The sequence below is a fragment of the Perca fluviatilis genome, chromosome 12, assembly GCF_010015445.1.
Source record: "Perca fluviatilis chromosome 12, GENO_Pfluv_1.0, whole genome shotgun sequence".
Classification (NCBI taxonomy): Eukaryota; Metazoa; Chordata; class Actinopteri; order Perciformes; family Percidae; genus Perca; species Perca fluviatilis.
In genome coordinates, this window is record NC_053123.1 from 15,920,256 (window position 1) to 15,943,597 (window position 23,342).

General features: G+C 38.1%; 1 protein-coding gene across 1 annotated transcript; it reads right to left on the minus strand.

Annotated features, from left to right (window-relative positions):
* Positions 1-347: 347 nt before the first annotated feature.
* LOC120570316 (activin receptor type-1C) lies at positions 348-21,056 on the minus strand. The gene is made up of 9 exons (XM_039818603.1): positions 20,812-21,056; positions 9,645-9,875; positions 5,924-6,166; positions 5,557-5,787; positions 5,294-5,461; positions 4,583-4,739; positions 3,694-3,818; positions 3,324-3,454; positions 348-3,049 (listed from the first exon to the last, which is right to left on the minus strand). Exons 1-9 carry the CDS (start codon positions 20,879-20,881, stop codon positions 2,924-2,926), a joined length of 1,482 nt encoding a protein of 493 aa, XP_039674537.1. The 5' UTR covers positions 20,882-21,056; the 3' UTR covers positions 348-2,923.
* Positions 21,057-23,342: the final 2,286 nt, after the last annotated feature.

A 23,342-nucleotide genomic window follows, 5' to 3' on the forward strand; every position in this document is an offset into this window, starting at 1 on the left:
AAGCAACTCACAGCACAATGTTGCGGCGTTGACTCATCTGCGTAGTGCTGATGGCCTCAGTGTTACACTTTTATTTCCTCTGTCTAACGGACGCATCATAAACCGTGTACACAAATAGCGGTAGAACAAAAAGCCAAGATGAGTCATGTATGATGAAAGATTAAAGTGTGATGGGGTAGATAAAAAAGGACCTGTTTCAGTAAACCTGGGAAATTCTGTCCTACGTGCAGTAATTTGCACAGCTCTGCACAATCAGCGCGTTCACTGATTACAATTTACAATTGCAATGTGGAGACATTTTATACTGGAAAACATATTTTCATCATGAAAAAAAGTCATGAAAACAGTTAACTTCATGAAAAACAGTTTATTGACCCACTAATATCACTACTTTCTATACAGAATAAATAGTGCAAGAGAAAAGATACAATTCAATGGCATGAAATCTGAGCAATGACACAAAACAGTTTCACATAAATCAAAAGTATTGATCTAAATGACTGGATGGTTTGGAAATCAAAAAGTAGGTCTTATTTTCATGAAAGCGGTATTATTATAATATAATATATAATGTTTGTTCATATTTAGCAATTTTATATACAATATATTAAAAAGACACCAGTCAGAAATTGCACATGGTGGTCACTCCTCTTTGGAAGGATTGATAAGTTTTTCATATGCTTAGCTATGAGTTGTGTCACCTGTCTGATTCTTGGAGAAGCAGCTATGACACAATAGACAAAATATAAGCTTGGCTCAGCAAAGATCCAACATCAGATAATCCATTTTCATTTCCATTTTCAATGGACGGACGCTTTAATACTGCATTTTCAATATTTCTTTTATATATATTCTGCACCATACAAAGTCAAATGATCCTATGATTGAAGTCAACTAATCATTTCATAGAAAGAAAAAATGAAAACTTGTTCATTAACTGATATTTGTCAAGAGAGCGCCAGGCTACTGTACATAGCTTATTTTTAAGAGCCAACACAGCTGATGCTACATATCAACCAGTAATAACAATGACACCTTCATAACAGCAGGACACGTATGTGTGTCAACACTAAGCAGCTACATGGAAGTATGTAAACCTTAGCAACTAAAAACATGAACATTAACGGAGGATGTATTAAAAAGCCATGATGGATGGGAAACATGGAAAGGTTTTCTTGACAGCACCATGTTTCAAAAACACTACAATGATCAGATTCACATCATTAATCCCAGGATCACTTCACATGATATGAAACACACACACACACACGCACACACACGCACGCACACACACACACGCAGGCACACTTTCACACATGTGGATGCATACAAGCATACATGGTGTACAGATTCACTGATGTGCACTTCCCCTAAGCCTGTTTTGACAAGGCTTTACAGGCCTCAACAGCCAGTGGCATTGGTGATCATAAGAGCACCCATCACCCAGACTGTGGTCTCCAAGTGAAATGTCTTAAACTGAAACAATTTGTTGTTATCCTCTTGTTTTATGAGTTTATCATTAGCTTTATCAAGCTCTGATCTTATCTTGGTCTTTGATTTCATCATAATTACCTTGTACATTGGGACACCTGCTGTAAAACAGCATTGGGCTTGAAAGATTGAGTGTTTTCTAACATGTACTGGGCTTAGTTGTTAGATTTCCCTGTCAAAAGAAATACCAATGAGCCAATGTTAACAATACTGATGTTTTGACCCATGCATTAGGGTTGCTAAGATTTAATAATTTGAATAACATGCTTCCAGTCTAAATAAATACATTTGAGAAATATAAAAAAAAAATGACTTTTCACATTCATAATTGAGCTTTTGTTTGTCAGCAAACTAGCATTCACCTGTCAAGAAAGCAGCTTTTTCAGCAACTGAAAGCTTTAAATGTGCAAAATGTATAGCAGGAGCTTATAGTTGTACTTCTCTTTCTGTAAAGGACAAGACAAAGAAAACGTCTATAGCCACTCTACTAATCCCATGAGGCTGTTCAAATATGGAGACTGCTTTATTATTTAAATTTAATTCTTACCACTACGTCTGTCCAAATACTTAAAGTTTTGTCTTTAAATCCAAACCTCTAATGATTTTACGGTAATTCTTATTAGTTTCAGCTCAACTAAACTGAGAATCAGCCTTTAGATATACTTAAAGTCAGGGGATCGGGGGTTCATCCTCTGGGGACCAGGAATGTCATTGTGATCCATTCAATACATGTCGAGGTATTTGGACCAACAGATCGAATGGACAAACTTCATTGCCATTCATGGAGCTATGGTGGTTAAAATCACTAGTCAGAACTAAATCACACTGAAAACAAACTAAATTTAGCTAAAGGATGTTTTCCACTTGGAAATGCACAGTTGTATTCCTGTTAAGTGTACACTTTTAACACTTTAAAATTCAGATTATCAGGGACAGTATGTAAGTGTTGCATTTAAAACCAGTCAGAACCAGTCAGGGTGTCTTATCCAGTATCATTTGTGATTGTCAGTTAGCACACTAACTACTCAGCAATACTGTATTTGATACAAGATATGGCACAAAAACATCACAATGTGCAACTTCAAGCTTTGGGCACTTAAATGTTTGAGGTAGCAAAATAATCTCTATATATATAAGACATATTCTTATTTCATATGGCTCTTCCGACCAAAAGTTCAGCAGTTTGGTTCAATTTTGTTTTTACCTAGGTGTCTATGTGCAAAGCAGCCACAGACACCCCCTACAATACTTTGGCACCAAAAACAACCTGAAGTTGCTCTCTGAGGGTGAACAGTGTTGTTGTGTCCTGAAGAGGGCAGCCTCAGGCCGTTAGAGAGAACAGTTTCTCACAGTTGTTGCTTTCAACAACTCTCAGTCCATCATGTTGTACCAGTGCCAGCACCAGTGCTGATCTGCAGGGCAACAAATCTAACTAATCTTTGACATCCTTGATGGCAGACAGCTGAGACACCGTTTTCTTGACCCGCAGAGCAGTGAGTCGAGCAGCAGGGTTGGCATGCCAGCACTCTCTCATCAGTTTGCCCATCACACGCAGAGCCTGATGTATCAACAAGGAGACAGTACTATTTATATAAAAACAAAATGTCACTTTATCCAGACAACAGGCTGAAGTGTCAGCTTCTGAAGAAGTCTACTACAAAAAAGTGCCTGTGTTTTACCCAGATTTATCCCATAAACATAATATGGCATGTACCGTCTGTTTTTGTTTCATACCTGACTTTTACAGTGTTGTGCACACACTAGTGTTGAGTTACAGTGTCGGTGCTAACTATCTTACATGATGATACATCAGATACATCCTCCCGTCTCACCTCACAGCTCTGCCACTGGTTGGGAACGTTGGGTCTGAGTTTCTGCTCACACACCACCTTCCTCATGTCCTCGATGGTCGGATCAGAAGGCACCAGGTCGTAATAAGGCAGCTGGAAATCTTCATGAAGTCCTGTGAAAAAGGACAAAGATGGAGGATGTTTTTGCTCAACCGCCTTATGACGCACAGGACTGATGGTGCACAGTTTACAGAAATACATAAGCACATAAACCACCTGAAAATAGTGGTGGTGTCATGCATGTACTATTAGTGCCATAGTGCAGTTTTGCTGATGACTCGTCCATTAAGTATTTCTATAAATATCAATAAACAAGTGGGAGTGTATTTGTGTTTGTGTCATTTTAAAGTACCTCTAACAGAGCATCTTCGGGCTAGTTCCCAGAACACCAGACCTAGCGAGTAGATATCCGCCCTCTTGAATGACTCAAAGCTAGTTATATTGATTGTCTCATCGAGGATTTCTGGGGCCATGTACCTGCAGAGGACAAAATGATTAAGACCTAATGAAATAAAAAGCCACAGTACTTCTTTCCTTAACCGATTAGTGTGTGGGTTTGTTTCCCTATGTTCATGTGAATCATAAATATAGAAAAAAACAAGGGCAGTTCATCACTCTTAAGAGATTTAAACATTATGTTCTGGGAACTTAAAAACAACACTGACAGCACTCACTGGTGATTTAGTTTGACAGATATATTGATATATATCTTGTTTTCTTTTGATAATACCACTAGGAGTAGCCAAAGTGTAAGAATTTTAAATCCTACACATACAGGGTTTAACCTTGGTCTTTATAGATAAATGTGTTCATCACTTTACCAGAAAAAATGTGTTTTTAAAATAACTAATTATATCATGCCTGCATCAACCAAGCAGCATATTATTTTAGGAATCACTTGTGGGACTGAATGTGAAACCGGTGGTAGGTGGAAACCTACGGGGGTTTTGATTATGAGACTATGCTTTTCTTGCAGAAAACAGTGCCAACAATAGTGGCTCACTTTGTGTTGTGGGCCAGTTAATAGCATTGGCTAAAAAACTTTAAAACAGGTTGACTTTAGAGAAATTTAGACACCTCCTGCAATGTAAACTTCATGGGAAATCTAGCACATCAAATAAATTAGTTTAATTTCCTGTTTTCTAGTGTGTGTGTGGCTCACACAAACTGGCTGTCAGCCTGCCCTAAATGATTCTTTACTGTGTGTGTGTGTTAATTGTGGGTTTTGAGGTAAATCCAACCGCTTGGTTCCCACTCTGTGGTTGGACGGCATGTCAATGGAGTTGGTGCTTGAGTCATGTTTCACAGCCAAGCCCAAATCCGCAATGACTGCCGTGCCGTTCTTCTTCACCAGGACATTTTTAGACTTTAGATCCCTGTGAGCAATGGCAGGTTTCCCTAGAACCAAGAAAGACACAAATAAGGTTGTCTTTGAGTAATGGATCAAAAAAAGGAAGATTTTCGCAGAATTAATGGAGTGAAAAGAATAACATCTGCACCAATGTTTTTTAGTATTCTTACATGCTGTTTAACATCATCTAATCAAATTGTCACAGCCATCAATGAAACATGATGTTAAAACTGTAGTGTTAAAATGATAATCATTATCCAACAAATTTCATGATCAATTAACCTTTTAAATAATTTATCAAGCTAAATACCCAACATTAGCTTTATTTAGTTTTATATGTTACATGTTCTATATCATTGCAAATTGAAATGACATAACTTTGGTATCTGGGACACCGTGATGAAACATTTTCTACTAATTGTTTACCTTGTAGAGACTAAATGACAAATCAATCAATCAAAAAGGTCAAAATAATTTTTAGTTGGAGGCCTAAATAACAATCAAATTTATCAATCAAACAAGTGCCATAATTGTTTGAATACCCCAATATGAGGTCAGTGCCCAAGAGTTCAGGATCTGCATTCACTTAACACAGCCTTACCCTGTGTTCCAATGATTTCCATGTGGAGATGCGCCAGCCCACTGGCTATGGACAGAGCGAGGACGATCATGCCTTCCAAGGAGACTGTGTACCTGTTCAGGTAGTCATACAGAGAGCCATGCTCATGGTACTCTGACACCAACCAGAGCTGGGTCCATGAGCCATTATCTGCAGCATACAGCAAATAATACAGTCACATGTTGGCAAATTTATCTCATAACTGTAATGTGAACTTGATTGGTTAGTGGATCTGAAGCTGATACCTTTGTTGTCAGCAGCAATGAAGCCCAAGATGTTCTCATGTCTGAGCATGATTGTCTGATAAATCTCTGCTTCACGAAACCATGATCTCTCGTCCCTGGAGGAGAAGATCTTCACCGCCACATCTTCTCCTCGCCACCTTCCCCGCCACACTTCACCAAACCGACCTTTCCCAATGGTCTCCTGCAGGACAATGGTCCGAGCTATAGTTCGCTGGACCAGCAGTGGCAGACCTGCAAGACACCAGCAAGACGATTAGCTGATATTGATATGCAACCATTTACTTTCACTTGCTTCACATTTATTAAAGTCTTGTTGAGTTTAACCCAGAATGAGTGATCATATCAGGTAAGCCAGCGTCTCTCTTACCTGATCCAGAGCCTGAGGTGCTCATGTCATAGATGAGGTCTTTAAGACTTTTGTCAGTGGACATTAGCATCTGGTCATCCAGAGGCTCCTCTTGGTCCTGCTTGCGGGCTCTGCTGTAGGCACAGCGGCGGCCCTGCACAACGAACACACCGAGCAGGATCCCCACACACAACAGGCAGGAGGGAACCAGGATCAACACAGTGAGCTGCAGCCTGCTCCAGCCAGGCTCTTCCAAAGGCCTTTCTGATAACACACACACATGCAACATGACCAACATTGTTAACATATCATGGTTAGCTGAAATTGAAGTCTTAAGATAAATAATTAATAAAATGAGAGGGGATTTGCAATTATGTTCATCACTGAGCTCCCCATGATTGTTGCACCCTCTGGTGGCCATTATTGATTATTATTATTATTATTATTATTATTATTATTATTATTATTATTATTATTATTATTATCAGTGGAGCATGACTACTGCTGAAATATGCTGATGTGCTGTATTTCAGGGAAACGCTTCTCTGACCTTAACACAAACTCAGCTAAATTGAGCCATCTTAATTATTAATTAATCTTAAAATTTAGAGAGATGGAAATTGTACATTTGGCAGATGCAAAGTTTTCTCTGCCAAAAAAATAGGTTTTTCCAGAGCACAAGAAATGTTCTACACTGACCATAAATGTCAATAATTAAAAGTAATAAAGAGATACAGAGGCAGAAGCTTTTAGTGCCAAGAAACTTTGCTCCAAAAAGTAAAAATCTAAATGTAATTGTTTCATAAAACATGCCTTTTCATTTAAAACAAGTGACTGATCAGGACAGGTGCACTATGAAAACAAATTGTGGGTTTAGCAAAACAATGTAACCAGGCAGTTATATCGCTGACCTTCATTCTGTCTGTGGGTGGACAGAGGAGACCTGGACACAAACAACAATAGCAGAGCTGGTGGGCACCTTGGTAATATGAGATTTAAAGACACACTGTAATAGCATTGTAGCACAGTACTAGAATTTAATTATAGGTCTGGGGAAATACAAAGAATGTTGTACTAAAACATAACTTTAGAAGATGCCAACTTAGATGGCCTCATATTAACTCCAGCAACCATTGCAGGAACTAATAACTCTTTAAAACATACAGTTTAAACATAAGCAATAAAGACTTCAGAACCGGTTATCCTAATCCATGTTTCTTCAGCCTTATCATCTTCTCAAATCCCCAAAGCATAAAATGTCCTCACCAGGAGGGCCTCAAACATGCAATATCTGCAGATGGCCTAATGTGCAAAGCAACACGTCGTGAACTAAACCACAGTTTCCTAAGACATCTTTAGCCTTTTACCTAAATACAACATATCCGGCCATGTGTCCAACTCGAGCCCAGCAGACATGATTCAAAACAAGACTTTACTCTCCTCTGGCCTAGTGGCAAAAGACATTCTACAAACTGAAACTGTTTATTGATTGACTTTTAGGTGACTCTGCATGGGTCAAGGAAGTAATCTGAGCAGTCAATTTTACTTTCGTTTGACAATAAAGGACAATAAACTGAACTGTAAATACAGATACACAAGACCACTAACCACTATAACTTCACCTTATAACTGTAGATGCATTCTGGTATTCAGACCTTTATAGAAGTCACAGCAATGGCACAAACAAACATTAAGTCTTTGTGTATAGAAATAAACAGCACACTGATTGAACTCACATGCTGATATTTAGCAGAGCAGTGGAACAGATTGATTCTGGTGTCCTCATTCACAATCACCACCAACACAGCCTGAGTGTGCTGCCCTGACCCATCTCATCAACAGTCTATAGCACTTTACACTCTAAATCTCCTGTATCACCTCAACATTTAATTTCAGCCACTGTCTGACAACGCCATATAATTTAATCACTTTAGATTAATGAATAAATCCTTTTGTTTTCTTAGTTTTGTCTTTTATTTGGTGTCAGAAATTAAGTATGGACCATGTAGTTACCAAAAGTAAATATTGTCAAAATTTAAGCTGTTCTTGTCTTGAATGAAGCCACCAGACTATAAAGCAGTGTTTCCCTATAGTACAAATTTGGGCATACCACCTGGATGGATTTGTTTTATAATTTTGTATTTTCACAGTTTTTAAAAAACATGTGTCTGCAAATTAAAGCTGAAATAGTTTATCAATTAATTCTATATTTGATCGTCAGATAATTAATCTGCAATAGTTTTCATAATCAATTCATCACAAAAATCCTGTATAATAATAAACTGAAAATCTTTGTGTTTTGGACTGTTGGTTAAACAAAATAAGATATTTGAAGACCTCACCTCAGGCTGTGGGATAATGAGACATTTTATAGAACGTTTAATTGATTAACTGAGAAAATAATTACTAGCTCAATCAATAATAAAAATAGTCAGCCAGAATGGTGTACTCATGAGCAATTAAATGGACTGGAAAAAAGGATTCACTTAAGTATTTGCAAGCATTAAAATTAATGTGAATGTTAAGTTTTACAGGTTCACAGGTCATACAGTATGATAAGATGCATTTTGGTTTTCTTAAAGCTGCACTAATCAATATTGTGATATAAGCAATGGGTCAAATGTCTATTAAAAACCCACAGGTAATTATCACTCTGCAATCTTTCAGCTTTACTGATTTGATTAGTCTAACTGCTCTCTCAATCCCTTTTCTAACTGCTGCAGGCTGCTGTTTTCAGCTCTGACAAATCCTCTGTGCACTACCTGCTCCTGTTCTGCACCAAACAGCAGACACACAAAGTTAGAGACTAACTTTTAGTGAACATAGTGGAGCATTTATTAGCAAAAAGGGAGTTAGTAGAGACCAAAACCATAGCTACAAGGAGAGTGGATATTAGTTTTATTTACCAAGTGGACAGAAACACAACTCCAAATAGACAATCATGTTGATCCATGTCCAGCAGTTCATCTTCAATTAATAATATTAATAATATGACAGATGAGTGTGTTTACAGCTAGTTGTGAAGTTTCCCAACTGGCCAAAAAAAAAGACTAAATAATGCAGCTTTAACTAATCTGATTTACATTCTTAATGTGTGATCTAATTTACATGGACGTATAGAGTATTTAAATTGCCATGAACTCAAACCGGATATGTTAGGGTTAGGGTTAGGTTTAACAAAACAAAAAAAAACAACATAAATAATACAATTTATGTACTGCGGCAGTGAAACACAGAAAAAAAATACTATGAACTCCCACGCTAAGCATAACTCTGATCTCCCAGTTTTTTCCACTGAATTGTCTATCCACAGGTGTAAGTAATCCCCTCTGCTTTAAGGCCAACTTCCACCCAGCAGACCCATGTGAAGCTTTTAAATTGCAGTATGACTACATGCCTGACAAAGTCTTTATTTATAAATCAGCAGAGAGAGGGGGAGGATCACTAACCGGCATCCCTTTGCCTCTGCCAGATTTGTTATGTCAGAGGATCTAGTAGGATCAGCATCCATCTCGTCTAGCCGGGGTCAGAATGAGTGGGAAATCCCACACTGATTGGGGCGGTGTTGCTTTCGAATGACTACCGTCTGAGGGGATGAATCTATCTTTCCTCTACTATTTTTGTCTCTTTTTCCTTTCATACTGTTTAAAATTAGAATTATTCATTACAAAATGTTTTATTAAAAGACAACCAGAGATAAGGACAAGATTGCATCCGTTCCAAAGCATCATATCCGCTGTACCTGGGTGTAAGTGCAGAGTCTCATTGTTGCAGAAGTCAGTGAAGCAGCAGTTCCTCTTGGAGACATTTCGGGAGCTGTAGCAAAAGACCTGGCCCTTCAACTTAGAGGGCGACAGGCAGGACTTGTCCGTCTCCTCCTTCCCGTCAATCAGCATCACAGAGTTCCAGCAGGCACCGTCTGCGGTCGTCTCACATGTGTGGTTGGCACAAAGCTGGCAAACACACCTCAGACCTGAAACATATTACATCACCAGTTAATTCATTGATTTGTATAATCGGTGGGGGGCTGGACAAAAAATTTAATTCACAGACCGCCAGGCTAGTGGTCTTTAACTCTTTGTCATGTAAGCAGGTCCATGCTCTTAAATAGCTGGAGGTGGAGGAACCAACATAATGCCTCTTAGTTTAACACCCAGATAATCTTGTGTTCCTCTTGGAAATGTTGTCATACTCTGTTTGATAAGACTGTGCACGTTTGATAAGCAAGCTTGCACTGTCTTCTTACTACTGGAAAAATCTGGAAATAAACTGTAGGACTATTATACATTATTCAATATATTCAAACTATTTTTAATAAATAAAGTAGTTTGAGAAGCATACATTTATAACTGCATTACCCATAATAAGGTAAATAAAGGTCTCCACGGTGTCCAAGTATAAATTATTAGATTATAAAGTTGTAAAAGTATCTATCATAAACTTCACTGACAAATCTGTATTTTTTTTTAAATATATTTTGAAGCATTTTCAAAATCTTGACCTTTGAATATTAAGTGGCCTCATCTTACTTTCATACAGTTTAGTTTGCTCATTGAACAAAAAACTTAGTTTAATGACAATCAATAACAAACAAAGGAGAAGTATCACCTTTCTGACAGTATCAACAAAAATTTAATTCATAGCAGAGCTGTTTGGATTGGATTGCATTAGATTGTACAGGTGTACCTAATAAATGGGCCAGCAAGTGTAAATTGGTGGATGCTGTCTGAAATGTATGTCCTGTGTGCAATTAGTGGTTTTCATGCCGGCTCAGTCTAATTCTAATTCAGTCTAAAAAAAAGAATTTCCCAAAAGTATTTTAGTCAGGAGGATTCACTTTACACAGGTTGTCATTTTCACATCACCTGTATTTGTCATGTATATATCAACAAACCTGGAACTTGCTTTAGATAACATAACATAACAAGTAGATGTCACCTGATTGACATGAAACTAGGAAGTCTGGATGCAGTTCATCCTTAACCTGTTGAGAGTGATGAGTCCATCATAAACCTCCATGAATTGTCCTCAGGAGTAGTGACAGTTATGGAAGAGAATGTTGTTCATATTGCGCATGCCAACGAGATAATATGTATGTGTGGATATACAGAAAAATGAATAATAAAATGAACAGGAATAATAAGGAGATAACATAAAACCTGTCACCTTGTGATCAACATCTTGAGGAGACTCCAAAATCACAAATTTACTTAGGTAAAAAGGAGGGTTCTCTGCGCTTCTGCAGACCACAACAATCCGGTGCAGCCAAGGCAGCAGGACACAACAGTATAAAATAACAAAAAATTTGACGGTACAACACAGATGTCTTCTTACTTAATGGTTTTATTTCTTAAGGTGCATAACAGTGACTAACTTTTCGATGTAAGGTTACATCTTCATCAGAGTCCACAAATTTACTTATTTTAACCTGAACTTTTGAAAAATGAAAACATGCTGAACCCCATACTAATCCTGAACCCTAGGTATCCTCTGCGTTATGAACTGTCTGAGGATTCTGTTGAAAGTCTGGCAGTGGCATTTTTGACTGCTGGAGTCCTGAAAGAGGAGCAATCTAAGCATGTATACTGCACATGTATTGCAATACTCTTTCTAAGAAGTAATAAAAGCATTAATAAATCTTTTCTAGATCTTGCCAGATAAGAACAGAAATGCATATTTCACAACTGGAAGAATTTTGAGATTATAGTCAAAGTTCATGCTGTGAACACAAGTAACTCATATTTTTGTTACTGGGGTTTGAATGACTTTTAATGAGATCTGAAGATGTCTAGTCTTTCATACTTGCTAAACAACTCAGTAAGGAGGACAAGTTGTAAGGGACACATGCTTTAATGAAAGATACAGTTGTGTGTCATCCATGTTGCGGTTATAAAAAAATGTGTTTAATACAAGGCTAATTGTATAAAAAGAGAACAGCACGGGACCAAGAATTATTCCATGCAAAATACCGCAATTTACTATTGAATTAATATGAAGAGAAACATTTGAGGGATGCCCCTGAAATACCCAAGGTCAACAAAAATGGAGTAATAAGTACGTCAAAAGAAAAGGCTGACATTATTCTGTTTTTCTTGAAATCGATATTTCATTTCCCTTGAAAAAAAACCCAGCAATGTGTTAGTCTGTCTCTAGTCTGTCTCTCAATACCATCTGACCTCCCTACCCTGTTTCTTTGTTGTGTACACAGGAGCACTGAAATGCAATTTTGTTCCACTTCATACTGAGTAATATATATGGAGAGTGTGCCAATAAATTATACCTTGACCTTGCGGAACTCAGTCCTAAGTCCACTTGTACCTACTGAATATATGTAATTGTTTAAAAAATGGGTCACAAATTAAAAGTATAATTTTTTAAATGGCTCAGGGATTTCAGAAAACAGTTGGGTTCTGTAGTTTTTAGCAAATGTTACTATTCAAGGAATAAATAGTGCATTCTTGAAAACTATTTAGCAGCAGATCAATAGACATACAGTGCACCAGTGGGTACAGCACCAAGATGGTGTAGGATTGACTCAAAATACACAAGTGTTTATTGAAATGAAACATAAGGGCATGGTTTACCTTTCAGCAGGATCAATTTCTCACGAGTTTTGGTCTTTTAATGTATTGTCATTTAGAAAAAAATAGAGAATATACAACCTTATATTTTAAAGGGCTTTTAAAGCTTTTTCAGCAGTAAGAGAGGCGTTTTGACAAAATTAGCCAGAGACAAAGAAGATCAGCAGTTCAGTTTAAGTGGAAGCAGGCTGACTGGAATATGACAAAAATGTTCATTAACAGCATACCTAGGAGTTGCTTGGCAACAACCTTTCTCAAGGACAATGATTAGGCTATTAAAGGTGCTCTGCCACACGTATTTCATTACTTTGTGGTAAGTTCTACCATGGACTCTGTAACATTTTTTGCGGAAAAGAATGCCTTGGTTACCTTGTTTCAAGACATTCTAGCGTGGTATAGAAAGCCTACAGGAAGACTCAGCTCGATTTCTGCCAGTTCTCATTAATATTCAACAAGCTAAGCTGTTTGAATCTGATTGGCTAACAGCTAGCCAATGAGAGCCTGGCTGTCAGAATCCTTTACCCAGCCCAACTGGGCAAGCTAATGTATGATGTCAGACTGACCAGCTTTTGTAATTGGCCTGATATCTCTGCTTATTTCTTTTCAGTGGCTAGAGCTGACAAAGGAGGTAGCAGTTCATTTTCATATTCACAACATAACACAAACACATATGGACCTAACATATTTCAAAAAATTCAAGTAAAAATGGTTGGGCAACTTTAAATTTGTGAATTTACTGTAGCTCCATGAGGTTGAATTCAATTACATTTCATTTATTGTGTCAAATCATAACAGAAGTCAGGACACTTTACAGATAGAGTAGGTCTAGACCACACTCTAGACCAGTGGTTCCCAACCTGGGGTCCGGGCACCCCTCAGGGGATGCGCAAGTCTTTATCTGGTTTGAGGTTGAGGTAAAAAAAAATATTTGCTTATGTTAAACAAATTATGATAATACACTAGAATATATAATGTATACAAAAGTCTGTATAAAAACTATATATTTTTATTCTCGCTTAAAATTGTAGGCAGGCTACTTAGTAGGCCAAACCTCCGAGACCTCTTAACCTGTGGCCCTTGCTGTCATCAGGTCAGCTGCTAGCTGCTATCATCCTCGTTTTTCCTGCCACCATGGCATCACTATTTTATGAATGAAACATGGCGGAGAAACATCGAAGTGCTGATAACTCCTCTGTATCAAAAAAGAAAGTAATGCTCTATCTCGAGTTACCTCAACTTTGGTTTCGGAGGGGGGGGGTCTCAGCTTTTCTTAGACATGAGTAGGGGGGGCGCCAAGGAAAAAAGGTTGGGAACCAGTGCTCTAGACCCAAGAGCATGACATGACATTTTTTTTTAAAGCAGATGAATGAATGAGCATTGGTGTGTATATCTTTTTAATCATGTATACAGAGATGTCAATATAAAAATTTTTCTCCATTGTGTGTTATTATTGTCACAAAATGTTTGGGGAAGAGAAAAGACGTAGAACAGTGTTGTGCTCTCTAAACAGAACAATCAACAAAATGAAAACTGGTGTCTTAAAAAAAAAAACACCAAGGACAGCAAAAGTAAAAAGAAGTCTTTTTCAAAACAGTACATTAAATTAATTTAATGGTGGTAAAAAAAAAAAGATTTAAATAAAGATACTATAATATTTAGCCTGTTTACTGCTCCATATCTTGCCTGTCATTGACATCACACCATAGATCTGTAATATTTTCTCAAAATCACTGTGACATGTGACTTCATATTGATTATGGATTCAAAAGTTTTGTACTGCATACTTTAACATAGTGAATGAGCCACAACAAACTGCATGAAGATAACTAGAAACAGTGAGGGCAGTGGTGGCCTAAAGGTTAGAGAAGCAAGCTTCTGACCAGACCAGCAGGATAGGCTGGGGAGGGGTGGGGATAGTGAAAAAGCAGGGCTTTCCCCTCCCTCATTACCACAACTGAGGTGCCATTGATCAAGGCTCTTAACCCCCAAACCCAGGGACGATTCTAGGATCAAACCTTTAGGGGGGCTCATGGTGCGTTCTTTTTGTCCACCGAAGTCGTTTTACGAGTTGTTTTCTGGAGTTACGACCCGGAAGTTGCAAAAAGAACGCCCCCAAGGTCGTATTTACGACTCGTCAAGTCGTCTGAACTCAGAGGATCCCGAGTTCACTTTCAAAGATGGCTACGTCGTGCATCACACGTAGTAAATATTGTGGTTATCTACAATTTTAAGCACTTTTGTCTTTGTTGTAACCAAATGAAGAAGTCGTACACATAGCGCTGTATACTGCTACCTATAGGCATGTCGCTACAGTCTTATTAGGAGTTAAATACCGCCTGATTAGTTATTTTGTAGCTGGTGCAGCTGAAATTGGTTAGAGACGCTCGGTTGCTATATGACAACAACGGCTTTAAGCCGAGTCTTGAGCAGAAAGCAGAGCAGTAGCCTAACGTTAACGTTAATCAAAACGTAATTTTCATGTATCAAACTGTGAAATATATGTGTGTAATATGTCAATAACTGGGTGAATAGAATCCTAAATGTTACTAAAAATGTTACAAAAATCCATCTTTTCTCCGACTCGTAGTATTGTGTGACAAAAAGAATGCAACAACCCGCGGTTATTCGTTTTTCGACACGGATGTGACGTCACGCTCGAGCTACTAGTCGCAATTACAAGACAAAAAGAACGCACCATCAGACCCTAATGAGAATGTGACACGGATACAGTGCCTTGCAAAAGTGTTAAGTGTTAAGACTCAGCCAAAGATGGTAGTCTGGTACAACCTCCTCCGATTGGCCAAAACTAAGTTTCTGTTAACCCTTTCCTTGACTGGGTTACAAATGCATAGCATCGGTGACAGCGACACAGGGTATTAAACCTGTTTCAAACCCTTTGAACCTGTAATTGTTTATCCTCAGGACAAAAGCTTAGCCCGCCCCACCTCCACAAAAAACATTTTTCTAAAGACAATGATGACTATAATGTTATATTAAAATCATAGCTGCAAACTCAGAAGGGCTGAAAAAGGTGACACATTTCTTCTCTCTATCTCTATTATATATATTTAAAAAAGGAGCACCTTGTTCAATTAATAAATAATAAATAAAACAAATAAAAGTTGATCTAAATAAAAAAAAGGAGCACAAGGCGACATTAAAGAATGGCTTGTGTATTGCTAAGGCCACAGGGTCAAAATTAAATGATTTATTAAAAATGTAATAAAAATAACTTATTTCAGGCTGTCTGTGTTTTTCAGACAACGGCAGCTACAGTCTGGTGTTACAATCCTCTACAGTGAAATCCAGACACTTTTACACCGTTTAGCTGTCAGCATTTTAACCGTGTTTACTCCAGCTGCTAGCTAACGGTAGGCTAACGTTAGCTACCTGCTGTCGAGTGTAGCGTTAACTAGCGTCCCGTGCGGCGATGTTTCAGTTCCCTCTAACGTCGTTGTTTTCAGAGCATCAGAGAGAAACGCAGGCATTTAAGTGGCATCTAAATAAGACACCGAAATCCGCGTTGCTATTCGGTCCGGTAGATACAGTCGTTAAGGCACCGGTGCCGTATTAGCACCGGGTCTGTGAAGATGCGATGGATCGAGTACAAACCAATAGGGTGTGGGATTGGTATTTGTTTATACTTCTCATCCAATCACAATCAAATTCACTCTATCCGGATGGGGCGATTTATCTGGATAGGTTTTTTTGTGCGTGTGTTTTTTTTAACTATGACAAGCCGGGATGAAGACAAGCCGAACTGAAATGACAAGCCGGGATGAAGACAAGCCGAACTGAAATAGGAGTAACAAGGCTATTTTTAAAATGTAAGGAGTAGAAATTACAGATTATTGCGTGAAAATGTAAGGAGTAGAAGTCAAATTCTGCTGTAAAATAATTACTCCAGTAAAGTATAGATACCCAAAATTTCTACTTAAGTAAGGTAACGAAGTATTTGTACTTCGTTACTGGACACCTCTGTTTGTGGTAATGTCTGAAGTTCTACCATGGACTCTGTAAAAACTTTTGTGGAAAAAATGCCTTGGTTACCTTGTTTCAAGCCATGCTAACGTGGTATAGAAAGCCTACAGGAAGACTCGATTATTGTTAAACTGTTTGAATTTGATTGGCTTACAGCTAGCCAATGAGAGCCTGGCTGTCAGAATCCTTGACCCAGCCCAACTGGGGGCCTAATTTACTAACACTAGCGCAGTTTGCGCTGCGTCTGTTTATGCGAGTTTGGTAATAGCGCACGCTATGCTTCCACATTTTGCGTAGTATTTATCAACCCTGACACCCATCAGGCAATCAGCGTCTTTCTCTGCCCACTATACCGTAAATTGCGCTGTAGCAAAGCGGTACTTGTGCTATGATACGTCTGAGTGCAGACTGCGATATTCCCATAGCTGATGCTATGACTGTTTGAAATGATCCTGATGCCAATATTTGTAATGTAGCGAGGAGTTTAACAACTGCTGGAATGGGATGTGAACGCTGAGTGGGAGATTCAATTTCATCTTTGATTTCTTCCAGTAACTCTAATATTGCATGGCTGCTTGATCTGTAACGCTAAATGATGTTGTGTTCACTGACAAAGTGTGATTCTTGTGTTAAAAATATTTTCAGCCTTGCCTATGTCTTCGTCTTGCTCAAATTACTGTTGCCATTTCACCAGCGGCATAAAGGTCTACGAGGAAACTCGATTGAGGCTGGTTTAGACCTGCTTTTAAGAGGCGGAGAATTTCCCCCGCAGAATAGAGGCGCACTCTTACTGACAGTCTTTGTAAATACCACGGAATATATAATTAGGTGCACTTTGCGCTTATCCTCCCACCTTTTTGTGTGGAACTCCCATTTTCCCCACGACCCTCCCACGAACACATATTGAAAGCGCAACTTGTCTCTTCTCGCTCATGTGGCAGACAATCTGCGATTTTACCCAAGTGCGCCCTGTTTGTAAATAGCCCGCATCGGTTACGTCCGTCTTTGCGACCAATTAGCGCCTGGAAACAGGCGCAAACTGCTTAATAAATCTAGCCCTGGGTGAGCTAATGATTAGTAATGAGATCAGGCAATATGATGTCAGAATGACCAGCTTTTGTAATTGGCCTAATTTTTCTGCTTATTTCTTTTCAGTGGCTAGAGCTGACAAAGGAGGTAGCAGTTCATTTTCACATTCACAACATAACACAAACACATATGGACCTAACATATTTCAAAAAATGCAAGTAAAAACGGTTTTGTATGGCAGGGCACCTTTAACACTGGAGTTCGCTGGTGGAGTTCGCTTCCAGGGGAAAACAAAAGACTTTCACCCAGGGAATGTGTGTTCCTTGGGAGAGTTTTAATACAAACCACAATCTTTTTTCTAAACTTAACTAGTCGTTTTGGTGCCTTAACTTAACTTCCGTCGCCGCACAACGCTCACTTTTCTTGCCTAAACTTAATCATAATCTCCGCTGAAATGACCGGCAGCTCTCAGTGATCTGTACCTGGCGCACAGTCACCTATTCGTGGGTAACTGAACAACCAACTATCGCTGACCTGACGGAGCACCATGCAGAGCATCGTAGCCGGTGTCGCAGAGCTCTGTAGCGGCTGAACACATCCACTAACTGCCGCTAATATGACAAGCTGTGACGGAGGACTGTAGCCGCCTCACGAAGCTCGTATGATATGAGTTTTGGTATGTTAGCATACGTTTTAATGTGCATAACCTTTCGTACCATATCATACGAACCCGTTAATGAGAATGCGTTTAACTGTGCGAATCTAATCAGGGAGTTTCTGCTAAAGAGAGGCCTCCTCTCAGTGAAATGTCCCTGAATAAAAAAAAAGGAAATAAACCGATGAGAGAGAATAAATCAGAAGTCTAACAACAGAGTTCAACTATGGAGAAAAGCTGTTGAGGAATTGCTTTGAGCTTTGAGATGCGATATGCAACACGTTTTGAAGCCATTGCTTTTGTAGGCTAACTGTTTAGCCTTAAGGCTTAAAGAACTATCTAGAAAGATTTGGTGACAAAAAGTTGAATCCTGTCAGTGACTTTCAGGAAACTTCTTGTTATTTCAAATCCAATGTTCAGCCCTTTTCCACACAACCTGGAATATGTGCACATGTTATCATTCTCTGAGAACTCCTAACATGTTCAGATAGCTCTGAAGCTCCCCTCAATCCTTTAGGAGATATGAGTAATATCCTAGGTAAATAAAGTTAATAATATGCATTTAGTCCTTAACTTAAAAATACAACCAAATATGTGTATTATCATTTAGATGCAAAACTAATTTATAGAAGTATAGTGCTGAAAGGATTGTACTTTTAAAACCTTTTTACCACAGAAGTCTTTAAGAGATGATTATTATTGTCATATTTTGCATTTTTTAATTTACCTGTGTTATGCAGCCTATTACCTGCAATGAGGGCATATTAGAGAAAAACACTCTGCTGATTAGTTGAATTTGTGTGTCCAATTATATTTAATAAAAGAACGTGTTCAATAAGTGGGCTTCTATAATTTACTGTGTATAAAACAATACATGTTGGTTGAGAGAGCCTTCCAAACTTATATCCCTTCTAATATCAACCCACATTCCCTGTTGTCCCATTGGAAACAAGTTACTGTTAATGTTGTATTCTAAGTCTGAACCATTAGTAGCCAAAGACAAAGAAAATGGGTCAGCACACTGCTGTCTTTAACTTTATCAGACAGACAAGCTTTCAGTCACACACCTATTTATCAGGGCACACACCAGGACAAACAGCAGTGGGTATATGTCAGCTGTAGCAGGTCAGTGAGTGGTTGATTGTTTTTGACACTAAATGTAAAGGAGGCATTTGCAGCCACTGGAACATTCATTTACAATGTATTTTATTGTATTGAATGTAAGTAAGTAAGTAAGTAAGTAAACTTTATTTATATAGCACCTTTCACAGACAAGAGGGGTCACAAAGTGCTTTACAGTAAAACAAATAAAAACAACAACACATAAAATACATATGGCTAATTAACTGCTTGACTAAAAAGATGTGTCTTTAGGTGTTTTCTGAAAGTTTCCACAGAATCCAAGGCTCTCAAGGCTAAAGGGAGAGAGTTCCAGAGCCTTGGAGCCACCACAGAAAAGGCATGATCACCTCTTGTTTTAAAACGTGTTGTGGGAACAGTTAAAAGGTCTTGGCTTGAAGATCTAAGAGAGCGACCAGAAGTGTGCGCGTGTAATAGATCCTGGATGTAAGAGGGAGATTGGCCATGCAAAGCTCTATAAGTAATGATTACATTTTGCATTTTAAAATGCACTCTAAATGAATGCAGCATAACAACCTGCGGACCACCACTTAATTATTGATTAATTGCCTGGTCTATAAATTGTAAGAAAATGATGAAATCAGACTTTGCCAAAGTACCAAAACCCAAAGATATTCTGTTTACAATCATATATGACAAGGAAAAGCTCCAAATCCTCACATGGAGAAGCTGGAAAAAGAGGTTGATTAAGGTTTTTTTCTTTCATTTTACTTCAACTGTAGTAATGAATTTAGTCAAAAAAAATTAGAATTGTTCTGTTATAAAACAAATAACTTTAATCTTCAATACAAACAGAGTCTCCAGAAAAGACCAATCAGATTTCAGATCTTAATAAGATGTGAAACAAAGGATCAAAGCTATCCTGCTGTAGGAAACTACCAAATTTGAGTTTTGCCCAAAACAATGACACCATGATCTCACCAAGATCTTACAGCGTAAGTACTGATTGGGAAATGGCAATAAAGAATAAAACTGACAGTATTCTACTGCCTGAAAGTTGGGTTTGAATCACAGGTCTGCCAAACTATTTTTCGACCAAGCACCCTCTGTTTTAATGTTTAAGAAAGCTATTTTGGACAACAACTTAAAACACAAGATCTGCACCTACTGCCTTATATGTGACATAATAGGCTATAGGGGCTTTTTATTTTCTTTAAATTACTGGTCTTTGCATTCAGAGGTTTAATAGCAACATCAATTAAGCTTAATAAACATAAATTCTATTTTTATTTTATCTAATGTAATTTACAGAGGTGAGTTTATTGGTATAAAATAATGTGTCCTTTAAAGTCAAATAAACGCAATTCATTGTTTGATGACATAACCCATAATAACAGCTGTCATAATATAATATGGGCGATTTCAAAAGTCAAGTGAATAAACTACCCTAGTTAGCCAAGCCAACACTGGTAGGCAACTTAATAACTCACATAAAAGCTTTAAATGGCCTAATGTAATTTACTAAATGAATGCATTTGATTAATGAATTGCAAGAGTGAGTGAGGATCTGCCAGCTACTGTACCTGCAGTCAGCTGGGCGACAGACAGAAAGATCAACGCCGCTTGAAAGCTCTGCTTCCCGGGACGAATCATGGCAAGAGCCGCATCTGCTCCGTCTCCGTCGCACCGTTCACACAGCTACTCTACAGAAAAACACATTATCCATTGCGGTAAAGTCAGTCGGCCATGCACCCCGCACAAATGCCTCGCACAGCAAATGCGGGGAGGAAACTTTACAACGCAGGGAGAGGTTTGCTCCGCCTCTGTTGACTGAAATTTAAGAGGATTAACACTGCAGACCTCTGATAAAGACATGTGAATGAGAGCCTGAGAGAAAGTGTGTTGCACATCCATTTAACAAATGCAGGTCCAGTGATATTGTGCATATTGAATATGGACATTTTTTCAGCTCTGAATTATTTACTAAATGCTTACTGTGGAAGGAAACCATGTCCAACTGTTCACATTACACTGAATATGGTGATGCAATCCATTTGTGTAAGTACAAACTACAAAATCCCAGAGTATCTGTATCTAAGGCATTGGTGCAATCCCAAGTGTAAGAATAGTAGTGATTGTTTTGGAGAAGTGCACTGACTCTTCTCCAACTTCATGTGTAGGCTACATACTAGTGGGCCAGTATATTGACATGCAGGTTTTCAAGGGAACTTATTAACCTGTTTGTGGGCCCTGGGCCAACGAACATTGCTCTTGTGCCCTTATTGTGTATGTACCAACACATCTATCTCCTATAAATTCCCATCAAGTATAGTGCACACAGCAGATTATAGATGGCAGCTTTATCATATACCCAGACACAAACCAGTACTCCTATGGTGATATACCTGCCTCGAGTTTTCTGCCACTTAGTTTGTAGTAATGTAACACAATTCATGTAGGGATAATCACCATGTGAGCATAAAATAACTAATTCACACAGGGCCACTCTGCAAAACAGGGCCGCAAGATTAGATAATAATGCAGGACCCACCTTTATCGATACTGTACTTGAGAGGTGCAACATCGCTAGCAAAATGGCAGTTAATTAAATTACCAAAGACCATTGTAATTCCTCTCCCTGGATGTGACCAGAACTCAGGTCAGCAAACTAAAGAGACCAGCCGAGACACATACAGTACCACTGCCAACATCCCATCCAAACAAGCAGACTGCCAGGTAGTCTGCTGTACATTAAGCTCAGAGCAATTGTTACAGCTCAACTCACCTGGATGTAATGCCTTATTTACTGCTGCAGGCCATATGTGACCACGTTGTGTTCCTGCTGCTTGGGCTCCATAGCAACATGTCACCAAGGAGAGTGCACGGGCCAAGCCACAAGCACAAAATGTACTTTTATCTATGTATTTAGAGAAAAATCTATGCAGTCTACCGGTTATGTACATAGTGAGACAGTTATAATATATATATATATATATATATATATATATATATATATATATATATATATATATATATATATATATATATATATACATACATATACACACACACACACACTGAATCCACACCACTAATACTGTATCCTCTGCCTTTTCTCCACCTCTTGTGATTGTTAAAATGTTTAAAAGAAAGTTAGACATACAAATACAATTGTTGGCAAGCATCAACAGTTTACCTCTTCTCCCTCTCAGTTGTAGGTGCATAAAAGTACACAGCATGTATACAAACCAAGTACAGAACCTTGGGGAAATACGATGCAATTTTAAAAACTGGTGGATTCAAACTTCTGTGCTCTGCGGGTGCAGGATAGTTCAAATGACACTGAATATGAAGACAGTCTACGTAGAAAGTTTGACAGCAGTTGATACATGCAGGCTGGGCGTCTCAGCACTGTCAGATATCCACGGTTTCAATCATATGGCCCATAACTCCTCTGGTATATCAATCAGGCTGAGAACCATCAGGGGCACAGTTTCTGTTTGACACCTGCCAAGTTTCTGCTGTGCAAACAGCTTCACTTTACAGCTGGCAGGGAAATATGTTCTCATATATATATATATATATATATATATATATATATATATATATATATATATATATATATATATATATATATATATATATATATATATATATATATATATATATATATATATATATATATATATATATATATATATATATATTTTTTTTTTTTTGGAAATATGGATTAATTTGTTGCATTATCAGGGCAGATGTCAAGCTTTTTGCAGCCAGTAAATAGTTTGTGTAGAAATAATTGTATATTAATGAAATAATTTAGTATAAACTAACATTTCTACCTGTACTGACAAAAATAGAGGCAGTCACTGGAATATGGAAGTTAGGTTTTAGCTGCAGAGCTGACGGCTGCATTAGTCCACTTTATTTAAAAATGTTAATTACTTGGTCTTTACGATATACTTTGGGCAAAGTTTACTATCAGACTTATAAATCACAAGAGAATGGTTAGAGGGGGGATAGACAGGGTTTGATTTGAAACTATAGATGGTACTCAAATTAAAACTACATGGCCAATCTTATTAAAGATCATGAATAATTAACAGATTCACTA